This window comes from Symphodus melops (genome assembly GCF_947650265.1).
Source record: "Symphodus melops genome assembly, chromosome: 7".
NCBI classification, from domain to species: domain Eukaryota; kingdom Metazoa; phylum Chordata; class Actinopteri; order Labriformes; family Labridae; genus Symphodus; species Symphodus melops.
Window position 1 is genome coordinate 12,030,982 of NC_136697.1, and position 23,887 is coordinate 12,054,868.

Here is a 23,887-nt window from a genome sequence, read left to right on the forward strand (position 1 = left end):
AGACTTGTACATGTTTTACTTGTAGTTGTATTTAAATTCTGAAGTGAATAATTATAATAGTGCCTGCAACATGTGGCATGTCAGTCATCAGGTGTTGTTGAGTATGTGAATTAGAATAGATTGATCCTCAAGAACCAGATGTGTAATTTTCCCTCCTGAAAACCAAAGCCTAATTAATAAAAGACACATCTCTATACGTGTATGCTCAGGGGAGATCTGAGAAAACATTTAATGTACTGAGGATTGTTATAAGTGCTCAGATGAGCCCAGTGAGAGAGATCCTGCACGGCACATTTAAAGTGAAGTGGCTTTGGGACCAGGGAATTCTGTGAGCAATAAATCATCAGCAGGGTGTCTGTCAGAGGGCAGGAGATTCACAGTTTTGGTTCTCTGCACATGCCTGTCTGACTGTGTCTTGCACCATGCACAGCCCCCATTTACCCCATTTCCCTGCCTCTCTCTGCAGTGGTAATTCAATTATAGCTTTTAATAGGCAGGGGCTCTAATACAAGCACAAAACTGACAGGTTCTCATTGGTGAGTCCATTAAGTCTGGTGTTAATTGGGCTTCTGTGCCAGCTTGAGACTAAATGCTTTGATTGCGATGTAAATTTGGTAAATTTGGCATCAGCAAAGTGTGATCTTATTGCAATTGTTTTTGTTTAGTTTCTTTCAAAACTATGACCAGGTAATCTCTCTCGCTCTGGACACGTAACTAAGGTTTAAGGTAACCCATTATGGACGTTTTACATTTATCTAAGGTATTCTAACCATGTAAATAGTATATCTTCTAGTAAGTGATACACCCCTAAAACAAATGGAGAAATAATCCAAATATGACAGGCCTCGGTTTTCTAAGGGATAACTTTGGTTGAATGTATTTTTTACAAACTTTAAACGTGTGACAAATGAACATATGGTAGAAAGTATAAAATACACACAGTGTTTCAGTTACAATTATATATGAATATAAAATGATGAATATAAATCTCTCTGTCTCTCTCTCTATTAACTTTTAAGAAAACACCACAGCTTAAACTAAATGTATGAAACAAACTACAAGGATGACAAATGAGTTATATGACTATAAAGGACAAATGTATTTTTTCTTCAATCCTCATGAGGTATTTAGTCAGGACACATAAAATCAGCTCTAACACTTCGATCAACACAATCAAAGACTATCCCATTGAGGGTCTTATGTCCATATTTAGTTCTGCTTCCCCTTCAAAAATATTCAAAACAATAAATGAGAATACAAATTGCTGCATAAAATACTTGTTATGATTGGGGATAGGTCTATTGTCTGGGGTCAGATCAGGCCTCTGGTTTACACAGTGAGGCCTCTGATGTCCTCAAAAAAATGTGTTGCCTTGAGGTTTCCCCTCTCTATCATACTTTCCACTGCCTTCCTAAATAAATGTGACTGAAGTAACAATGCAGAGTGACTGCTCTAGATGCTCTTGTTAAAATAGATTGCCTCGAAGAATATTAAACGAGATGAAGTGTCACACGTAAGATGGCAGACTTACAGGCGCGCACGCAGCTGGTGTGGGCTCACAGTGTGACTTTTCCTCCATGCCAGCATCTTTTGTCTGCAGCTTTGTTTCAGCACAGATACTGTATTGTGAGGATTTATGTCTGGAGGATTTATTTATTAAGTGTACAGCTATTCTTGGGCTCCACCTTCACCTGAATAAACCCTCTCTAAAAAGAAAACAATCAAGTATGACTCAGGTCTCTGTTTTATTCATAGACTGTAGAGGACATGGTCACTGTGATATCCCCATGTAGAACACATGGAAGCAGTCTAAGTGACGTTCCCCATTGGATGCTGATATGTAGTTTTGAGGCCCAACGATGGCGGTCACCATATTGGAAATGCTTTCTCAACCACATTTTTTGGCCAACCAAGTCAGAGATAAAGAGATCGAGGAGAAGCGAGTCATAAGCCTCCTGACAAACAGCCACAACATGCCTGCTTACAGTCAGATTAGTCATGCCTTGAAATAAATGCTTTACTTTTTTATTCATAAAAGGGAAACGATTTCTAAATATAACCAATGCAGTGAAGCATTTTCAGCATTAGAAACACAAAACACCTTTGATGTCAGCTGTTTTTTGTCTATGTTGTCAATCGAATTCAACTTTCAGAGCTCTGCCACGGTTGTCAGTGTCACTTCTCCTTCACAGAACAATCAAAATCCAGAGGGTGCAGGACTCCAGATATCAACTTTTTCAACAGCAATGGAAGAAAAGGAAATGACCTTTACCTTGGACTGTATATCTAAAGCACCCAGACTTCTTTTTCATGACAGGAGAATTTCCAGGTGTAGCGCTCTTGCTAATGTCAGGGAATGTCACCTTACCATTGTTTATGCATCATGACATTTCTTAAATAAAAAGCATGTTTTAAGCTTGCAGACCATTTTTAACAGACATAATGGTCACAATAGGGAAAGTGATATTCCACAGGTAACTTTTGTTATCTATAGAAACCACTCGGAGCACTGTGAAATTTAGTCATTGAAATCGTTATTTTTATTTGCAAGCAGTAACGTTTTAACCTTTGGCAAATAGAATAATACAGGTTACAGTCTATGAACTCATATTTGGATGTATATACAGAAGATGGAATGAATCAAGGCACTGATTGGCTGTCATTAAGGAACAATTTACCCACTTTTCTGTTCAACGACCTGTATGTCAGTGCAGCTAACAAGTCATTGGCATTGAACGTGTCAGTCAGACTTTATCAATGACCAGAGGAAGATAGAGGAAGTGTTGCTACATACAAATGACTTAATGTTGAGGTAATTCCCACTTTGTCCTCCATTCACTTGATGTAACCACCACTTCCCTTTTAAATGATAACTTTAAAAAGATGGATAAGTCTCCTTTCCTTGAAATGCTAACAGCATGTCCTCTTCAGATTTAGTCACTTTTTCAAGCAGTGAAAGCTTCAACTTCTTATAAATCTAATGTTAAAAGCACTCGTTCATTCTGAGACACTTTTTCAAGCATATGAGTGTATGATCACTTTTGAGTCAGTCAATGAGCACCCTGCCTACACCTTCTATTCCAAGCAACATGTCTCCATCAGTGAGTCCATAATGGATGGAGCCATGGATGGAGAAACTGCAGGAGTGTTTCCGGTGTCACACTGTGAATAGTGGCTCCTCAGAGGAGAAGCTGCCAGATGGATAGAGGAGGAAACAAAGAGTACAGACGGTTTCTAACTGTTCAGTGTCTTTTAATGTCTGTTTTCACAGACTTTGGACTGTTTCCCTACGTTTCTAGTTTTCACCTGTTCTTTTTATAATGTTTGTTCAGTACTGGTGCTATAAAGATTGATTGATTAAAAATTAAGGAGGTTAGAGCACAGACAGGTTTCAATGCAAGATCAATGCAGAGCTGATAAAACACAGAAGCGTCAGTGTTTGTGATATGGCATCCCATTTGCACTTCGACTCTGGGGAGAGAGGTGGGGAGACAGTTCTCTCAAAATTTTCGAATTCGGACTGAGGCCCCAATTTGAAACAAACAAATGTGCAGATCTATTGTATAAAAACTCTGAAGCATCACAGCTGGTGTGGCACTGCACAATATGTTTTACATTATTTTTTAATTCATGACAGGTGTTCATATTATACATTTCAAATAAAGCCTGTGTCTGTTTCTTAGAACAGGAAGCAATCAATATGTCCTCACTTAACCTTAGAGTCATACAGGCATACTGTATAAAAAACTGCAGCTGGCATGCATCTGCTGTCTCTCCTCCTCCACTGCTCCTGAATGTGTAATCCAGACTTAAATTGACATCCTCTTTTTCAGAGGATGTTAGATTTTCTGTCAGTGCTTCTGACTGTATTTAGGAGCAGCAGTGACTTTCTCTTGTAGTACCATCTCTCCAAACTTGGAAATACGCTGTTTATAGATTCAGGCAGCGTTTACAGTAGAGCATCTAGCACGAGTGCCAGTAATACTGCTCACTTCAAACACTGTGAAATGGTACTTTAAGAAATCCATCAGACAGGTTTGTCATAGATAACTTATATAGTTTATAACTGATGAAATATTTAGTTTACTCCTGGTCCGCTGCTGCTCCTGGTTGTGTCACAGTAGCGCTAAATGTATCATTGAAAAAAATCTGCATGCAGGAAATAAAAGAACGAGTATTGCCAGAGAGAAAGAGAGAAACAGAAGTATAAAGCTGCATTTCCACCTACAGTAGTAGACTTTGAGTCCCATGAGCTTTTTTTTCCTCGAAAATGTCTCTTCCCCTTTGTTACCAGTACTTCAATAGAAGTCTAAATATAAGAGCACACTGCAGTGTCGGCTCCAGCCTAAGTTAGGTGGCGGGGCATTGAGACTGCTCTGCGGGGCACGCGCCTGCATGCTCGCGCCTGCACGCACACCTTTGTGGATGTAGCCCAGGATGCAACAAATATATATAGCCTTCGTTTTCTCCTTCATTAAGTTTTTATATTTAATACAGTGCGTAAAAATATGTTATTTTAAAATGCAATCATCACTAAATCATCACTGAATAGGATTTTTTTTACACCAAACACATTATGGAACTTGAAGGGGCACAGTGGCTCAGAGTGTCAGTGTTTCCACTGTAGGCCTATGCCTAAGCCCCATATAATAACACACCATTCATAGGCTAGCCTACTGATAGGTTTAATGTGCATTTCCACCTCCTTGGACCTTCAACCTCACGTTGCTCTTCATCAACTAGGCTATTGTGCACATCTAGCCTGTGGACTGCATGGCGCTAGCTAGTGATTGGCACCTGTAATTGGTGGACGTTTGATGACGTCATAAGCCAACTCAGAATTGATGGAGAAAATATCAATCTTTTTGTAAAATCGGCGTCAATTTTGAGTGAATAGTAAGCTAGTCATGCAAAACATAATCTAATGCGACATTTGACAGCTGTGAATGAACATAAAATCACATGGATTTTTTTGTTATTTTTACCCACCGTGATTGAGAAGACAATGTCAAGGTAGGGACTATATATACTGCCTTGGCTACAGAAAGATAAATTATCTATTGGGGGTTCCCTAGCGTAAAACAAGTTCACCAATCATGGGGCAACATGTTTGGGGGGGCCTGGGTAACCGCTAGTGGGGGCATGGCCCGCGAATGCCCCCCCATAGTGTTGAGACTGGCACACTGCATGAGGTGATTAACACGCTGCTGTTTAAAAAAAAAAACCATACACATTCATCACAGAAAACTAGTATGTCTTGCGCAAAAGTCTCTCTGAGTTATGACTGTATACAATAAGTAAGAACTTGAGTCCCACAGCTGTATTGTTGTTGGGCCGTGTTTACATCATGTTTACATGGACGGACTCCTTAACGTATGAAGCTGTTGCATTAAAGGACTAGAGAGAAAAAAAGAATAACAGAGGCTAGTGACTGCTTATTTGGATGTCACATAAGTGTCTTTAATTCACAGTCACTCCATGTTAATGTATGTGAAATATGAAGCTATGAGTTAACCAAAGTGTGCGAGCATTAGCCTTTTCCAGTCTTTTGACTACTCAAACTGCTTTCGACCTGACGCTGACTAACAACTTGGGGTTAAGTGCCTTGCCAAAGGAAACGTCAGACATGTGGCCTCAGGAGATGGGGATTGAACACCCAACCTTCAGCTTAAGATGACTGACTCTACCACTGAACCAAAGCCGCCAGCTGTGATGATGTAGCCAGTTTAGCTCCAGACAGAAATGGCAAACTTGTGTTTTGTTATACTTCAGTTTTTCTATTAGATCGTCTGAGACCTGTTTTATCCACATCTTCACTTTAATTTTTTGTAGCTTCTATTTGTTCCATTGTGTAATATGCATTTAAATAATGGGCAACATTATGAGCACACTTCAAAATCAAGTAGGTTCATTATGCAAACTCATTGTTTCGAGATCACTCATTTGTCATTCATAAGTCATTTTCCAATGTGAATGGCCTTCATTAAAAACCTCCTCAGAATGAAGTGCAGTGTAGTTGTTGCACGTCACCTGCCACTAGGAGGCGCTCCTGTTCCATGAGTGACAGCTCCTCTTCTGTAGGGATGTAGAATACTGTATACCTGCTGAAGCCAGCAGAAGGTTGCGTCATTATGTAATATTTAATGTGTCCTCGTGCCAGATAAATCTCAGTTTGTGTGGCAGCCTGCTCACTCTCTTTGCTCGGTGTCACTACCCGTCGCAGGGATGAGGAGGATTGGAGGGTTCGGAGGGGGCAAACAGTCACAACCCCTCTTCATCATCACAACTACCTTTAAATTTAGCTGTGCAGTCATTTCTGCTACACACAAGTTTCTGCAGCATGAAATCCTCGGAGGGGTTTGGTCCCACTAATCCGCTCAAACATGATGAAATGAACCTTACTCAAGGGGTTTGACTCACACACAAACACTCTCTCTCGCTCTCATACACACTCATACTCACACACACATACTCACACACACACACACACACACACACACACACACACACACACACACACTCACTCACACAAGGCGCATGGCATCATCCTGGCCTCATTATGAAAAGGTTTCAGAGTCTTCGACCCACAGATTGACTCTCTGGCTTTTGTACTCCAAGCTGATTCCCATGACGTTGTGATTTGAGCCTCTCTAGGAGAAATAGATGTCAGTGTGAGACAACAAAAACAATAACTGTATAATAATTCTCCAAGAAAGCCATGTTAGCTATTTTTGTACAACAAAATTGACATAATGCAAAGTATGTCTTTATTTAACGAAATTACATAGTTGTAGCTAACAAGTGTAACACTGCTCTTTGTGTAAGGTCGGTTAAAGTCAAACACTGGGATGTCTAAGCATTAGTAGTAAATGTGAAATACGAACCTTCAATGAGGATATATCGGTGATGTGGGTAAAGCAAGAGCACAGGTACACTTTTGCATTGCTTGTGGCTCATATTCTAATGATGGTCTCTGTGAGGTTAAAGGCTAAATAACTTCACTAGAAAAAGCACTACAACAATAACCAGATTCAGGTATAGGGCATTGTGTCAAACAGTACTCCTTCAGGATTATAAATAAAAACAGATTAAGGAAAGCATTTAATGAAAAAAGATCTCATCCTCATTTGATAACTATTAAGTAATAATAATGTAAACAAATCAGTTTTAATCATAATTCATCAAGAGCAGGATTGTTATCGACTTTTGCTCTGTTTTTGTTCTCCACTATCCCATTCCTGGGACAAAATCAAAACTCACTTGGTGGTGAGAGTTTCTGCATGTCAAGAAAATAGTTTTTGATTTTTTGATTAGAGATTTGCTGCCTGCTGCTGGCATTACTGAGACTGAACTGAGTCTCACTGCATCATCGATTCTCTTTACTTTCAGAACTGCTACAGACTGCCCCAGTGTGGCCAATAAAGACAAATAAAATCTAGGGTCAGGTTCACAACACTTCCATACTTTAGCTTTCCAATCCCTGTCTTTAAAGGCTATGTCATCAAGCATTTTCACATATGGACATTTAAACTAGCCTACTTTTAAGTAATGTTTTTCAGCAGAGAGGAGGTAAACAAACATTTAAAACTTTAACTAACCTAAAACCATAAAGAAACTCTGAGCTCCCACATCAACGAAGAGTACGTGTAAATGAAACTGTCGGATCGATTTGTGGAACAGTTCAAACTTGAAACTAAAATAAAGCAATAAATAAATTCAGTTTTTTGTTTTTAAAGCCCTTTTCCATAGATATTGCAGGAAATATTGACATTTTTTCAGCCAGAATGTTGTAGCTTTTGTTTAAATTTTCTTTTGATGCAAAGGTTACGTGTATTTGTCTATGTCAGTCACCCTCCTGAATGCCAAGTTTCCTTTTTTATCTTGAGATCTAATTAAGCTATTTAACCAATGTGCTCTAGCGCACTTTTACTCATTATTAGGTGTTGATGTAAAACTGATAAATACTGGTATAGCCTTGGATTTTAGCTACATATACCAGTGGTAAAAATGTCGCCTAATGTGTAAAATATATTTGATTTAGCAGCATGTGACTTGCTTGGTTAATAGGTTATCTGCAACATACTTCAGCTGTCAATTAATGATATAAATACATCTTCAATATTTCAGAATAGACACCTTGTCTCCTTTTGGACTAATCCAAAACTATATTGATAGTGTGATTATTAACACCTAAGAATTAATAATCTGGGTTTATTTTTGGTGAACCTGATAAATGGGAGTCCAGTGGGAACAGAAAAGTTCACTGAACATTTGTGCAGGTTGAAGCCCCCTCGGGGAGGGGGAGGAGGGGGGCATGTGAGGGGCCTCTGCAGCGATCTGCTCAGCAAGCTTGATCATTTAAAACCTGAAGTGGAGGATGCTGCTGCTTGAGTCAAATCATTTTGCAGGTTATGCAGGGTGAGGAAATACTTTATTAAAGTGTGGACCTTTTCAGCTGCTAGAGTGACTGCCAACCCAAGCGGGGACACATCGGAACAGACTGTTTTTACTGTGTAAGATGCAAACACATCTGACCCCAATTACTCCATCTGTGGCAGAAAGTGGAGGAGTCACTTGTTGAGGAATATAACATGATGAAGAGGTCAGTGGTGCTTCAGGCTTTCAGCTACAGAACATTAGCATGTGTTAATAATTGTTGTAGAAAAAGCTTTGGGTGTCACGTTTCTCAGCGAGAACAGTAATTACAAGATGAAAGCTCATGCATGACGATAATGTATTCAGCGGGCAAACAGTGTTGTGACACACCTGTAAAGAACACAATCTCATACAGGGTGGTTCTTTATGTCTGTATTAAAAGCTCTGAAGAAAGGAAAAGTCATACATTATAATGCAGTAGTTCAATCTTATCATTCACTTAACTGGAAAAGATTTCCTGAGTGCTAATATAAAGCACAACATCAGAGACACTTAAATGTTTGTCACTCCTCTTCAGGTGATCTGAATAATTAAACTTCACATTCGAAGTGATGTTTTCATTTAGCATGTATCTAACTATAAACCACATATATCCCCAAATAATGTTTGAATAATGTGTGAACTATGAATAGTTAGGTGTAAACATACTCAAAATAGCAAGATTACGGAAAAATGGTTATTATTCCTGTTGCTTGGCAACAGACCAGAGACCTTTACTACGGAGCAAGTTCAACATACCCAACATACCCCATCGTCTTGGTTATCTGGCTTCACGTTCCCTGACAGCTGAGATCCTGTGAAGCTTGGTTATCAAAGTCCACTAGATTTTCTGTGAATGTGTTCACATTCGGAGTTTTCTTTCCAGCTTATGACCAATTAAAAACATACAATATACATGCTTAAAAACCAGAGCAAACTTTGAAATCAGAACAAAAAAAACCAAACAAAATCACTACAACTGCAGTGACAAATAGGCTACAGGAAGAACAAGTGGTAGAAGAAAAATTGACGAGTGTGAATGTACAAATTGAGACATCTAATCATTAATACACATGCTGCACACTTGGCGGTATGGTGCTGAAACAGGCATGTATACTTAGCTTTATATTTGAGTAAATTAGCTTCAAGGTTTCAAGGCTTCAGAACCATACCATCTACACAAATAGAGTATATTACATGTTGTTTGTAATGGTGGCCCCAGAGTTCACTCTGAAGTTAATTTCTGTTGTACTTACTAAAGTTTATTAACACAAGTTTCTTACTAAACTGTTGCAGATACATAATAACATCACACCCCGTTGTGCTGTTCTTACCAAATCACAGTTGTGTTATTATGATGTACAACAGCACTCCCTGTCTTGTGATACAGGCTGTAAAAAACAGTCTTAAGCTCTTTCAGAACCACAAATATGTTTACAAGACACACACAGCAGGCACATTGTCTCCACTCTCCAAACTCTGTTATCTAATTTGTCTCAGTCGTGTTTGATCACGTTCCTGCTCCATATCAGCTGATGAAAAACAATTGTCTGTATTCATTTTCTGCCTCCACTTCTCCCTCGCCCTCTCCTCTGCCTTCCTGTGGGAGCCCGGTTGGCTGGGCTCTAGGCTGGTGAGGGATGTGAACATAGAAAAATTAGCAAACACGCCAAAGCCTGTAATTGTTAAATTGCTGCAAATGGACCCCATGTGAGCCAGGCAAATAAACTCAGAAATCAACAGCTTACCCAGACTCAGTTTATCTAAATTCCAATAGTATGCTCAGTAATGGAAAAACACTGTAGAAATGCCATTTCAAATAGACCCCGATGTAATCCCCTGCCCACTGGGGTCCATTTAATCAATGCTACAGACATGAGCATAGAGGAGGAACAGTCTGCAAATGGAAGTGGAGTTCTGAGTCAGCTCACAGGAGATTAAAAAGTAGAGGTGGATGAATAATGGAGGAGGAGAATGGTGGGAAAATTGCCGAATGTGGCGAATCATCAATAACGCCTCCTGTGAATAATTCTGAAGGAAAAAAAGACTTCTGCTGAAACTGTCTGTGCCCACTAAAATGGAATTGTTCTTAATTAGTTTTTTGCTGTGTATTGCCTCACTCTCTGGATGAGCACTCTTTATTTCAGAAGTAAGCCTGCACTCATTTGTGCCTGAGATTAGCTGCAATCCTGAAATCTCCTGCTGAAATCCCCCCACTGTTATGCAAGCTCCTACACAATAACTGACAGCTTTCCACTGATTAGCTGTGAAGTTTGGGAGTCAGAGGAAGTGCAGCTGTACCTGGAGCTGTGGCTGACAACGAGAGGTATAGACTCAGGAAAGCTCCCAAAAAACCAACACCAATTCATATTTAATCAATCAGCCGTGCAGCGAGCAACACACTGACAGCAGTTTGTGAAAAGCCCAGCAGTGACCGTGCCCCTGAGCACCAGCTAACAGCCAGCTCCCTGTCTGATCGTAATCATGTATCATTACTTCTCCAATCAATGAAGCAGAACGCCACTCCTGCACTATTTCATGTCACGATTCAGCAGAGCTGGTGAGGACTCTGAACACTTCATTTTGGCCTCGTTAGCAAACAAACAGAGCTCTGACTGACAATGACAGATATTCAGACATATGCAGAATAATGTGAAAACACCTTAGGCAAAGTATTTTACTGTTTTCCCCTCATTATCTATCTGTGTTGTCGCCCATTAACTTTCTCCCCCGGTGTTTGTTGACAGATCGTTTTCTGCTTTTCTCACATCAGCAGCCCGAAAGAAAAAAATTAACAACAACTTTGTGTAATGTTCAGAGAGTAAATCAGTTTTTTTCATGGCCAGCTTCGTCTTTTGGTTGTGCTCATATAAATTCCATGACATGTTGAGGTTTAAGATTGTAAATTACATGTTGTATTGAGAGGAATAGTTTGACATTTTGTGGAATATGCTCATTTCTGTTCCTGCTGGGAGCTGAATAAGAGTGGGCTATTGATACCATTTTTAATCATAATAGTAAAGCTAAGCCTACAGCTAATTAGCTTAGCTTAACTTGGCTTACTGCAAAAACAAAAGCTTACAGTGCCTTTAGTGTTAAGTAATGCATTTATAGTGCCATCTTTATTCTAATTTTATCATTTAGAGCTATGTGTAAAAAGTGAAATTTATAAAGTTAGGAGAGTTACATGTTTAAGCTGCAGTAGGTTTGACCTAAGCTAACTTTTGCAGTCGCTACAACTTCATATTCAACTACTGAGAGCTCCTGGTACAGACTCTTGTGAAATCACACATTGACTAATGCATCTCCCTACTGGCAGGTACTTCCTGTATGCACAATCAAACCTCTACAGATTTTCCAAAATGCAGCTGTGTGACTGGTCTTCTACTGACCCAAAACAGCACAAAAGATCTTGCTGTTCAAGCCATATGTCTCTATCTGAAACTAAGACAATTCTTGCCAACTATGCTCTTCCACTTAAGGGCATCTAAACAATATAACATAAATACTAATAAACAAAACCTAAGTGATGTCACCTATCTGTTAATGAAGGGGTCTCTGGAGGTTCAATACTCATGCTGGAAATCCTGTCTCAGTTTAACTTTCAGTCAACCTAAAGCCAGACTGGTATTTCTGCAGCCAGCCTCAAGCAGACCCTCAACAAATAGGATGTTGTACTTCCATATTGGCTTGATTTTTCCAACACTGGAGGTTTCCCCTTAGTCTGATCCTATGTTTACAACAGGGCCCTGAGACTCTAGCTAGACTCTTCTCTGCCGCCCCCTGGTGGTGGAAGGAGCTACCAAAAGCCATTCAATCAGCAGAGTCCCTTTGCATCTTTAAGAAAAAGCTAAAGACCCACCTCCTTCATGTGCGCCTATAATGATATTGATGATGACGATGATATTTATCATATTTATATGATATTGCTTGAATTTCCCTTGGGATCAATAAAGTATCTATCTATCTATCTATCTATCTATCTATCTATCTATCTATCTATCTATCTATCTATCTATCTATCTATCTATCTATCTATCTATCTATCTATCTATCTATCATGATATTCATAATTATGATGGACTCATTCTCTCATTCAATGATTCACACTTGCTGTAGGGAAGACAGTACAAAGAAAATATTTAGAGCTCTATCAACACTTGGACAAAACACAAATATCCAAAATACTTTATTTGGACTTTTTTTCAGCCAGTTCTTATATAAAATGTTCACATTAAATTGGATGAGTCTATGCAGCAGGTAGTATTCAGGAAGATTCCCCGCCATCTAGTTGAAGGTCAAGGTCATCTTTATGGTCGATTTTATGAACATGTGCTGGACACACAGAAAAATCGAATCGAGCAAAATTCTCTCTGAGCCTCAGTGCAAACTAACAGTAGAAAGATTTTAAAACATACAAAAACATAAAGGATAAAAATAAAAGTACAGATTTACCAAACTTGGAAAGCGAAGGGGTTGATTATATGATTTGATAGGTCCTTTATTTAGCAAATGATGAATGAAGCTTTCCAGTTTTTTCTCCTCCTCTCGTTTTTACTGCGAACACATCTAATGGAATGATACAAAGGCAAAAACTGCCATCATTGCATCAATTTGCTACTCGCCCTCCATGGCGCGTCCTTTTTACGTAATATCTTCTGCTGTCAGATGTAGTGAGCGTGCGTGAACTACAAAGTAACTCTAGTGCCAGATTAGAGAACAAAAGCTGTACACTAACTTTTCCCAATGCGTTGTGGGATACTTTGAGTGCTCTATAGAGGACATACAAATGTTCATTAATCATTAAAACAGTAAAATGGTGAATTCACTGGACTCTATAGTGTGTATAGGGACTGATCCATAAGACAACCATACACTTTGACTAGTAATCAAAGCGCTTAAAGTGCTCAGAAAAAAATAAATTCAACCATTCTGATGTCATAGGGCAGGTTGTATCTAGAGATGGAGATCATCTCTTACTAGTGACAGCTCCAGAACAACAACAATCTTGTAGTGAGAAAGTTTTCTGAGTTTTGTATTCAAGTTCAGTCCAATTTTTAGATTGTCATTAGAAAGAGGAATGTATGTATAATATAAATTGGGAAACATGGAACCAGAATTCATTCATTATTCATATTGCAAAACATGTTACATAATCCATATCATGCCCTTATGTAGGATACATATCAATTATGCATCTAAGAAGAAAATAAACCATGATTATACATCATGGTTTTTGGTTTCATGCTTGGACACTTAAACATACTGTATGCATATAAGCCAGAGCAAAGAACTTTAAGATTCATGCAAACAGTGCAGATGTGATCCCACAAGTAGTTTTCACATGCACACAAACTGCCTATGTGCACATATATGTTTCTTATACACACAGCTCTGTGGACTGGACAGACTCCAAAATTCAGTAGTAGTTTGCAACAGACAGTCTGGCTTTGAGGAGATTTTCTGTCATCCCTTCTTGTCAGCTTAACACTGCCGTCCCACAGAGCCGGTTTTCATTCCCTCCACTTCAGCCGCAGCTCGTCATGTCTCCTCTCCATGCTCTGTAAAATATGTATTTTTCCCCCAGAGCCTAAGAACTGATTTCTCATCTGCAGCAGGGATGGGAAGACTCTCCAGAGCAGCAATTCTTTATTCTGCTTGTCGCTACAACAAGTGAAGCACATACAATCCCTGTCCAGTCAGCAGCTCAAATCGTGGGATTTAGCTGCCAGTTCATCATGTTTGAGGGGGGTGAAAGGTTGAACTGGAACAACACCTGAAGACACAAAACAGATCAACTCTAACACTTGTCTCTATGGACTCTACTGACTTTACTGAAAAAGAGATATAATTAGAAGCATTTTACTTTACTCATCGAAGGCAAATATAAAAACGTGGCTCACTCTGCAATCCCCTTCAGTCAGAATTTGGCTTGTCAGGCTATTTCAAATATGAGCAGGAATGAAAATGTACTGCACTGTGTACTTACGACACTGGGGGAATTCAAGGACTGTTTTGAAGCTGCAGTGATTAGCAGATTTGTAAATTGTGTCCAAACACTCTCTCAGTGTCCCAGGAGCTTCTTAAACACACAAACAAACAAGCACGTTATGAGGCATTTGCAACAAATAAGAACCATATGTCAGAGGAGACGGTTTTATTGCACCGTCACATGTAATTAGTAAAAATTTTTTTATAGAAATATAGTGTGTGTGTGTGTATATATATATATATATATATATATATATATATATATAGTGTGTATATATACATATACAGTATATATAAATAATAATAATTATTATTATTGTTAATTTTTATTTTTTATTTTTTTGAGGGGGGGGGCACTTAGGTTGTGTCTATCTGGTTAAAGAGAGCTGTCCATCACTGGTTTCAGTAGTGGAGGCCGACCCAAGCCTGCTGGGAACTGAACTGTAGTTAATTAGTGCACAAAGCTGGAGGGACAAAAGAAACTTTGGGATGGAGGTGATTTGGGGAGTTCCTTGGAAGTGTGGGGGATGTGAAGGGGGGTTGAAGGGGGATAAAAAGGGGGGACTTTGCATGTGTGTGTTCCTGTGTCTGGCTGCAGCAGGAGGGGGTTATAAAGCAGTGGGTGTGCATGCACAAAGAGGGATAAATTAGCAGTGTGAAGGGGAGCCTTGTCCCTGAGCTGCTACCAGAACATTCACACGCACACACACACTGTGTCTCCATTGGAACCCGCTAAGGGGACAAAAAAGAACGGGTGGGTCTCCTGGAAAGAGACCTAAAAGCAGAGACTGCAAGAGACTGAAAAAGGTCAAAGTATGATATGAACTAATGAGGGCAGACAGTCTGTCAGGACACTGATCTGAACCATCACTCTGATGTGCAGTAGCTACTGTAACCGTCTTTCTCCAACACACAAGAGACACATGATTGTAATGTGTCAGAACGAGGTTCAAAGAGCCAGATCACGTATGTAAACCAGATCGTTTTTGGAAAACACTTACTGCAAGGCGTGTTTAAGTGTGTGATCAGGCTATCTTTTTTAACTGAGTGGAAATCTAATTTCATAATTTAGTAGATAGTCTTTTAAAGAGCCCCTTCAATTAATCATCCCCAAAGACTACATGTAGTTTTTTTTTTCACCATGATAAATATTTTTGACTAATCACATCATTTGCAAGCAACAAGTTAGAAGGTAATAAAATCAAGACACACCATGAGGGTGATATTCAATGTTTTGAAAACACGAGATAAAATCATGGTACTGTACAGCCTATAAGGCTGAATATAATAAAATAAATCATTTCTGTCACCTAATATGCTTACACATCCATCAGAGGTCAAATTTAATAAAGTTTAACTGAGCTTCATTTTAAACATTGTGAGTGAGTTGCTGAATGAAGATCTCTCGTTGGCTCGTATTACTTAGTTGATTCAAGATCTGTCTCCGTGCGACGAGATGATTTACAAAATCCAGTAAGGCCTTTATTTATTTGTCTGTGCTGAGCAGTTTATACTTCTATCCAATCGATCAGATAATCCTAAATTAGGCTAATGGTGATTTTCGTACACACAAGTAGCCTTCTAGTCGTTGCATTTACTCCGTGTGTGTCCAATCACAGGTGGTAATTGTGCAGGATCGGTCTCCATGGCCGCTCAGTAACCCGCGGGAGGCGCTGTCTGTTCATTGTTATCAAAGCTCCTATTGACGTTTTCCTCCACACTCCGTTTGATGCCAGGATTGATCCGCATTGAGCGGACCGTCCATCCTGGTGATACCTGCTACCAGCACGGACACACACTGCGGGATGGTGGCCGTTTTCTGTCTGCTGACCAACCGACCTACTCCTCCTCCTCCCCCTCAAGCTCCGCGCCCCCCTCGAGCTGCGTCAAGCTTACTGAAAACAAACGGTGAAAATCCGGAAGTATGGGACTTTTTACTCCAAAATAAAAAATAAAAAATACTTCATATTAAATGATACTCGATTACACAGAGCGCTCATCACCAGTAGCAGTAACGTCACAAATGTATTGCTCGTGAGGTGAAGGTGTCATGGCCCATGACATCACTGATGAGGGTGAGGTCAGCTGCCATCAAGAAGCAGTAAGGTGTGACTCACCTTTTTCATTGCACTGACATCAACGTGGCTTCAAGGTTATCACAAAGAACATTCAAAATGGTGATAGTACAACATTGTGCATGATTGTTGGTATTTAAAATTGAAAAGAATTGAAATCAGTTTGTTAGTTGATATTTATGAAAAGATTTTAGACTGAACTTATTGTAATACAACAATTCATTGAATGTGAATCACAGAACAGATTGAGTGCATTAAAGTAAATTAAAAAAAAAATCTCTGCTGTGAGAGGTCAACCTATAAAACATTCAAAAAGATGGGGCTACACTTGCAGATGATTTAAACTTTTTGATCCTTTAAAACACAATTGATTTATTCTAGAAGAAGAAGATATACAAAAACAAATCAGGCTTATTATAGTAGAATTTTCAAAGTTCACGTAAAAATGATAGGCTTATGTAGTGTACATACCAAAATATATTTAAAATAAAAGGAAACTGGATCAGAAAAAACATTAATCAAATATAAAAAGCCAACATTTTAAATGGTCTTTAATGCATTCATTGGATTGAAATAAATTTAAAAAAAGAGACAAGATCAGCTAAAATACTGTTGCCACTTTTACGATGATGTATATTAAGTCAAACAATAAAAGTAGGCCTACTAACTTAAAAACAAAAGAACACTATTAGCCTATATCAAATCCATCTTTTGAAATCATATTAGTGATGAATCCCAATGTGTACTGTTTCCCCTCTAACAAATATATGAAGTTGTCAATATTTCGCAGCAAACTATTATTTTGAAACTCTTGGCCGGAAGCCTTACATTTATTGTGTCTTTCTTGGCGCTGCCTGAGCCCCCAGCCCCCTCTGTGTCTGGTTCCCACTGTTGCCATTCCGACGCACATCCCTCACATACAAGCAACAGCTCTACGGAGTTAACCGAAGAGGACCTCACGGAGCCCTCAGCGGGCAGACACCTCTCCACGGCCGGGTTTCCCTCCTCTGCTCGGGACGAGCAGCAGCAAAGAGATGCGCTCCTGGACAGGGGTTCTGTTTGGGTTAAGTGAGATTTAAAAAAAAAAAAAAATGAGACTGAGCAACACTGCATTCACACTGAGTCTGGAGGAATAACGGGACCCGGGAAGTGTTCGGTTCTGGTGGAGGATTGTGGGGAGAATGGGGCGGTGAGAGTCTTCATCTGTGCCGAAGACATGAGCATTGGAGGGGGAACAACAAGCTCGGCTGAGGCGCTCCGTCTTTGAGTGTCCATCCATCTGGAGGGTCCAGTCTGCACACCTTTCTTCATGTTGCAAAAGCTTATTTTATGACAATGGATTACTTGCTGTGGGTGTGCAGCCTCGTTGTGCCCGTGGTGCTGGCTGTAGAAGGTATGTCGTCTTTTAAATGTATGTCTACTTTTGTGTCCCGTGGATGAACAATGGGGCTGCTTGTATGCATCAGAATTTGGCAGTAAAACCCCTTTTGTCTCCATGAAAAAAGATCTTAAACACACAGAAAATCTGACACGGACAAAAGCACACATTGTGTTTTTTCTTCTACCAATTTCTCTCATATGGGGGGCAGTTTATTTCGAAGACCAGTCATTGTATTTCCGGAATTACCTCTGCAAACCACACTCCATTCATGATGTGGTTAATTATGGTTGTTAATATAAAGCGGCCTGCTCCGTTAAATAGGCAATTCCGCTGAGTATCAATTTGTTGTGTGATTGTTGCTCATGTACACATGTATCAGCACGCCTCGTTCCCCCTGTGTGATTGTTGTTTGAGGTGTGTGTGTGTGTGTGTGTGCTGACATCCAAGTGTTTCCTATGCGCATGAAGGACTGCCCTGTTGCTATTGTCCCCTGTTGATGTCACACCCACAAGCTGATTGAGGAAGCCCACCTGCATGCCCCACCTTTTCGAGGTTTGATTCACACTCACAGAGGTTTGTCCCTTCAGTGTCACCGTACAACAGAACACACACTCTTCATATGATCTGTTGGGTTCAGTAGTGAGTAGCGTATTTAAACAGAGACCCCGAGGTGGATCATTCGTGGACCCTGGAGTGCCACAGGGACACACATGCGAAACATATTAGTCGACAAGTGTGAATTAAAGGTCAATGGCTTAACAAGTAAGCTGCAGCCCCTGAAGCCCTCTCCATCACCAAGGGAGTGGTCCTCAAGGGAGAAGAAGCCCACCACCACCACCACCAGTGCTCCCTCCCACCCACCCTGGTGACGACTCCTCTTTCTCAGAGCTGTAGCTACATTTCTCCTCCTCCCTCCTGGTCCAATCTGCCTCTCCTGGACCGTGGCCAGCCTGATCCCTCATCAATTCTGGTGTCAGCGAGTAAATCAATGCGGCGGCAGCAGCCCTCCAAGTCCCACTGGGCTCTGACGCTGTGACGATCAGTCCCCAATCCCCCCCCCCCCAAAAAAAAGAAAAAACCCAGACAACTAAGTGTTACTCAAAGCGGAGGGGTTAACTAATGTTTGTCCTCTGAGGATCAACATGAAGGGCAGATGATTGCATGGCCTTTTTGAAACTCTTGCTGCTTACTCAGTGCATTTGTACACATGGCTTGAATTTGGATTTAGGTTGGGGGGTTTTTTTCTCTTCCGATTGGCAAGTGTGCACGCATGGTTTTTTAAAGCTGCACTGCAACTTTTGAGTGTATTTACAAAAGCTGATGCACTAACGACTTATCTCCAATTCACACCAGCAGACTGCAGTAAAAGCCTCAGCACTTGTGACACTTTAATGTTGTATTACTCTCATTTACAGTCGGCGTTTACTGTACTCTATTTTTAAAAAGCTCGTAAACTAGATGGACGACCACTCGGTAAGCATTTTATAAAATCATCTCCAGCATGTTTATGCGTCTCATGCAGGGAAACGCTTCAGGATTGCTGATGGTTTTCAAATGAATAGGGAGCTCCATTCACATTTCACTGCTTTCTTTGCATCAGGATATCAACACAAATCATTGTTTGTTGACCTGTGAAAGCAGATGCAAGCAGCTCTGAATAGAGATTGAATTAGGTCAGCTTGACTTGTTCAAAAAGAGCTCATCAAGCGTCCAACTGAGCATCACTGTCGACTGTTATCACTGTGCTTCTATAGAGGGAAGCATGCTCCAAAATACAAATGAACCTGCGCTTAGAATGAGCTCACAAGTGACTTTTTTTTTTAAGCTGGAACACCAGGTTGTTGTTTTTTTTTTTGCACCTATTTATAGCATTTGATCATCCTCTGATCGCTGATGATGATGTTTGGCTGTTAATATTTCATGTTTGCTTGTTGGCAGTGAGTGTCAGTATCGTACAAGGCGAGGCCTCCCTTTCATGCTGCACCCTCTCTCTTACAAAGTGAATAAAACATTAGCATGTGTGAGCTCCCAGAGCGCACTGAGAATGCACAGTTGTGTGGCATTTTGGCTCCAGCGGGCAATAGAAAAAAAACCAAAAAAACAAACCCCACTAAATGCCACGGGTGGTGATGCTCTAAAGTTCCCACTGCAGCATTGTTTTCTTACCCCGGGCGGGGTAAGACGACGACTCCGACGCTGCTGTAGTTTTATGGGAGAGGAGGGGGCAGATTTCTGGATTTGAGTTATAGCAGCCAGGCGATCTCAGAGGCGTTGTAAATTTGACAGGAAGGGGGAGAACTGTGGGACAAATGGGATCTTTTTCAATCTAGGGATTTAGTGAGATGGCGATAACACACTTCAGGTAAAGAGAGTTGTTGTTGAAGGAACCTTTTTCAGACTGAAATTTGAGTGTTTTAGACCCAAGACGGGACTCAGATGTTCGGCTTGAGGATACTTAACGTCAGCCCCTTCTGCTGTCTTCTGTTAGAAAACAACGCCCCTCCCTCACTTTAAAGTAAGGTCAAATATCATGCCAGGACAGAATCTACTAATAGTGACTACAGTAGAGTAGTTGTAGGAAAGCAGCCTAGTATCAGCTGAACATTATCAGCTGATATCAGCCCCGTTGAGACACATCGGCCAATCGGCAAGTGTGTCATTCAACATGCAGCAGCTGAAGTTTATCTGTTGTGTCACCTCAATTGATTACTGGTAAGCTAGTGTAGCTAGCTGCTGATTGAGAAAAACGGATTTTAATTGGGCAGAAGACGTCACCTGTTGGCCAAAATCCGATTTGCTCTGATGGTTCAATGTAAAATACAAGTGTAGCAGTGTCGGAGAGATAGCAGCATTTAGGTGGTAAGATGTGTCCCTCCAATCATTTGAACAACAAACACAAAGAATAACCAAGATGTGATAAAAAAAAAAAAAAGGAAGCACACGTAGACCTGTATAGCACTTTCAAAAAGAGGACAAAAGATGCAAAAACAAAGTTGAGAGAAGACAGGCTATGTTGGAGGTGAGGACACAAAAAGAGACACCTTTCAATAAATTCAAACTCTTCAAAATTATAATTTAATATAGCTAGAGAGAGTCTCTAGTAATGTTTTTTTAAGGTGTGATTTAAAAGATGCAGCTGATTCCTGGAGCCTTATGTTCTCTGGCAGCTTGTTTTAAAGTTGAGTTGCCCTGGAGGGAAAATAACAGTAACCTCAATTTTAGAGTGAAAGGCGAGGAGGAGGATTTAAGGCTGCACGCTGAATCCATATGGTGACAACAAGTGACGTACCACACCTTTTGTTCCCCCCTCTCCCCTTTACTAGTTCTGTTACCTGGATTTCAGTATTGTCCAACACAAAGATCCCATCAAAGATAGTGTTAAAATCGATAATAATCAGGAAACAACGACTGGTTGCTTGCATTTTCTAGTTCGGACTAACATGACACTTTCTGCCTGCACTGCAAATCCATTTAATGGTATTGCCACAAGATTTTCAGGGTATTATTATTATTATTTATTTTTTTTTTTTTTTACAGTTTCCAATTCCTGCATTGACTGAACTACTCACAGATACCTCATTTTGTAATTGGGTTGTTATCAGAGGTAGATCTAGAAACCAGCTTAGATTCTTTATAACATATGGCTAAAATGTAAAAAATAAATAATATAAATAATTCCTTAAACAAATGGCCTCCCTTCTCGAAAGTCAAAGGTCAGTTTTGGATACATGTACTTGTAGAGCTGCTCGAGTTCAATATCTTGCTCAGCAGGGTAAAATCCTGCCAACACATGGGGCTTAGACCCAGATTGTAAGGATGCACCATGCTTGGTGGGTCGTTGGGTGAGCTGAAGCCTGTTTTTAAAGGAGTGTCAGTAAGGAGCTCGGGATGAGCAGTTCCGTCTCTGTGTTGGCTCCAGGCACCAGGACAGAGAAGAGAGGGTGACGCTGCGGTTCAGACACTCAGGGGGACGAGCTGGATCAGCAGCATGTAGTCCAGGAGTGATCAGTCAGCTGTGAGCCTCACAGGGCTGAGGGTGGTCAGGCAAAGACAACAGACGCTGATTTCCCTGATTAGTTCCTCCTCTCCGTCTCAAGTCGTGCTAATCAGTAAAACAACCTTGTTCGCAGTCGTGGATTTAAGCTCGACAAGTGAAGTTATTAACTGCTGCCGCTCGTGTCCTCACGCTCACGTACAGAGGACCAGGAGTGCTTTTTAATGAATTGCAGGATATGTTTTTGTTTTTAAAGCTCAGATTTACATTTGCTTTCTGTATAAATGTTACTCATTAAATAATGTGCAGAGGTTAATGCAGTCTCTGTTGTAAAAGATTGAAAATGTTTATTTTATGCACCACTTACAATCTGTTTATTCAAACCTTTACAAAAAAAAACAAAAAACACTGCCATTCAAATTCTGGTTATTAATCACATGATTTCCTAATGCTGGGCTCCCAACACTAAATACATTTTAAAAGTTCTGTTACTGTTAGTTCAAATGAATATTCAAAGCTTCATATATGAAGACTTTGCTGTTTAGATAATTTAACGACAAAATAAAATGTTCCCCCGTGTTAAAAGAAAGTCCTGATGTGAATAAAAAAAACAACATTATTACTTCTATACATGTATCTCATACAAGATGTGTGATCATCTTCATGATGCCACAGGACTTGTGGATGTGTTCAGTCTTGGTTATTTTTTAAGGATTGAAACAGTAAGAGGTGATAAATCCATTTATGAATTTGTAACATTTTTATGAGCCACGTTACAGGATGTTACTTTAAAACTGAGAAGCTTTAGATGAGAACATCAAATCCCCTCATTGTGTCTATCAAGGTAAATATGAAGCTACAACCATCATGTAAGCCTAGCTCTGCTAAGTGGTCACTGTCTGGACCTGGGGTAGGTAAACCTAAATTAAGGGCTTTTTGACTGGTTAATAAATCGACTAATATCAACGCATTTTTACGATAAAATAGCCAATACCAGTAGTAATGCTAATATCGGCGGATATCTGCCAGTCGATTAATCGAGCTTTAGTCTTTGGTTCAACATGTCCTCTCATAATAACACACAGGGCTGTGTGTCCTTTGTTCGTATTTTATACACATTAATGAAATAAATAAAAAATATGATGACCTCTGTTGTTTCAAAGTGCTGGGCAGGTTTTTGTTAGCGAGCCAGGCTAGCTGTGAACATGTTTTCCCATCCTTGCCCTGAGATAATTAGCTTTCTATTGCTAGCATTTACTTAAGCGTATAGACGTTAGGAAGGTATCAATTACTTTATTGTACCCTTACAATAAATCACATTAGCATATATCCTTTAAATGCCAAACTGTTCCTTTGAGCTGCTGTTCTCATGTTATTAAGTGTTGCTGAATTTTGTATTGACTCGTCAATTTTGACATTATTGTGACGGAGAACAAAAGGATCTGAGGAGGTTTCATAAATAGTTGATCACTTTACATCAAACACAAGTTGTCAGCTCCTGTCAGCTTGTTTTCATTTACACACAAAGTGAAGCTCATTTGCATAGAAACAAAGAAACCAGGAAGTTTTACTCCTAACTTTCAGACTCACCACAGACTGCAGAGTAAACGTCGTCTTATGGAGCAATAAAATGAGGAGAGATTCCACTGACTGTGGAGCATAGTTTAACATTACGGATTGAATTCAGAGGTGGATTAGATTCATTGGTCCATATAAAGTCCCCAAAGAAGATCAGATTGTTCCAGCTCCAACTTTTCTCTCTGAAGATTTTATGCTTATTTTTTCTTTTTCTTTTCTTTTCTTTTCTTTTTTTTTTTTTTTTTTTTTACATTTTAGCCATTAAAGAATAAGCAAATGTCATCTCAATCAACATATAGGTAATCATTAGTTTTATCCTCGGTTTTTGCTTTTATCTCTCATCCAACAATAAGAAAAGTCATGTTGTCTCTCTGAAGAACACACAGAACACTGAGTGCGCACACACACACACACACACACACACACACACACACACACACACACACACACACT

The 23,887-nt window shown here is 39.9% G+C and overlaps 1 protein-coding gene across 1 annotated transcript in view; it reads left to right on the plus strand.

Annotated features, from left to right (window-relative positions):
• Positions 1-17,325: 17,325 nt before the first annotated feature.
• Positions 17,326-23,887, plus strand: part of ephb3a (eph receptor B3a) — a 31,293-nt gene continuing 24,731 nt past the window's right edge. The window contains exon 1 of the mRNA XM_079349354.1: positions 17,326-17,874. Within this exon, the coding sequence (XP_079205480.1) occupies positions 17,811-17,874 (64 nt within the window). The 5' untranslated portion in view covers positions 17,326-17,810. The remainder of the gene's footprint in view (positions 17,875-23,887) is intronic.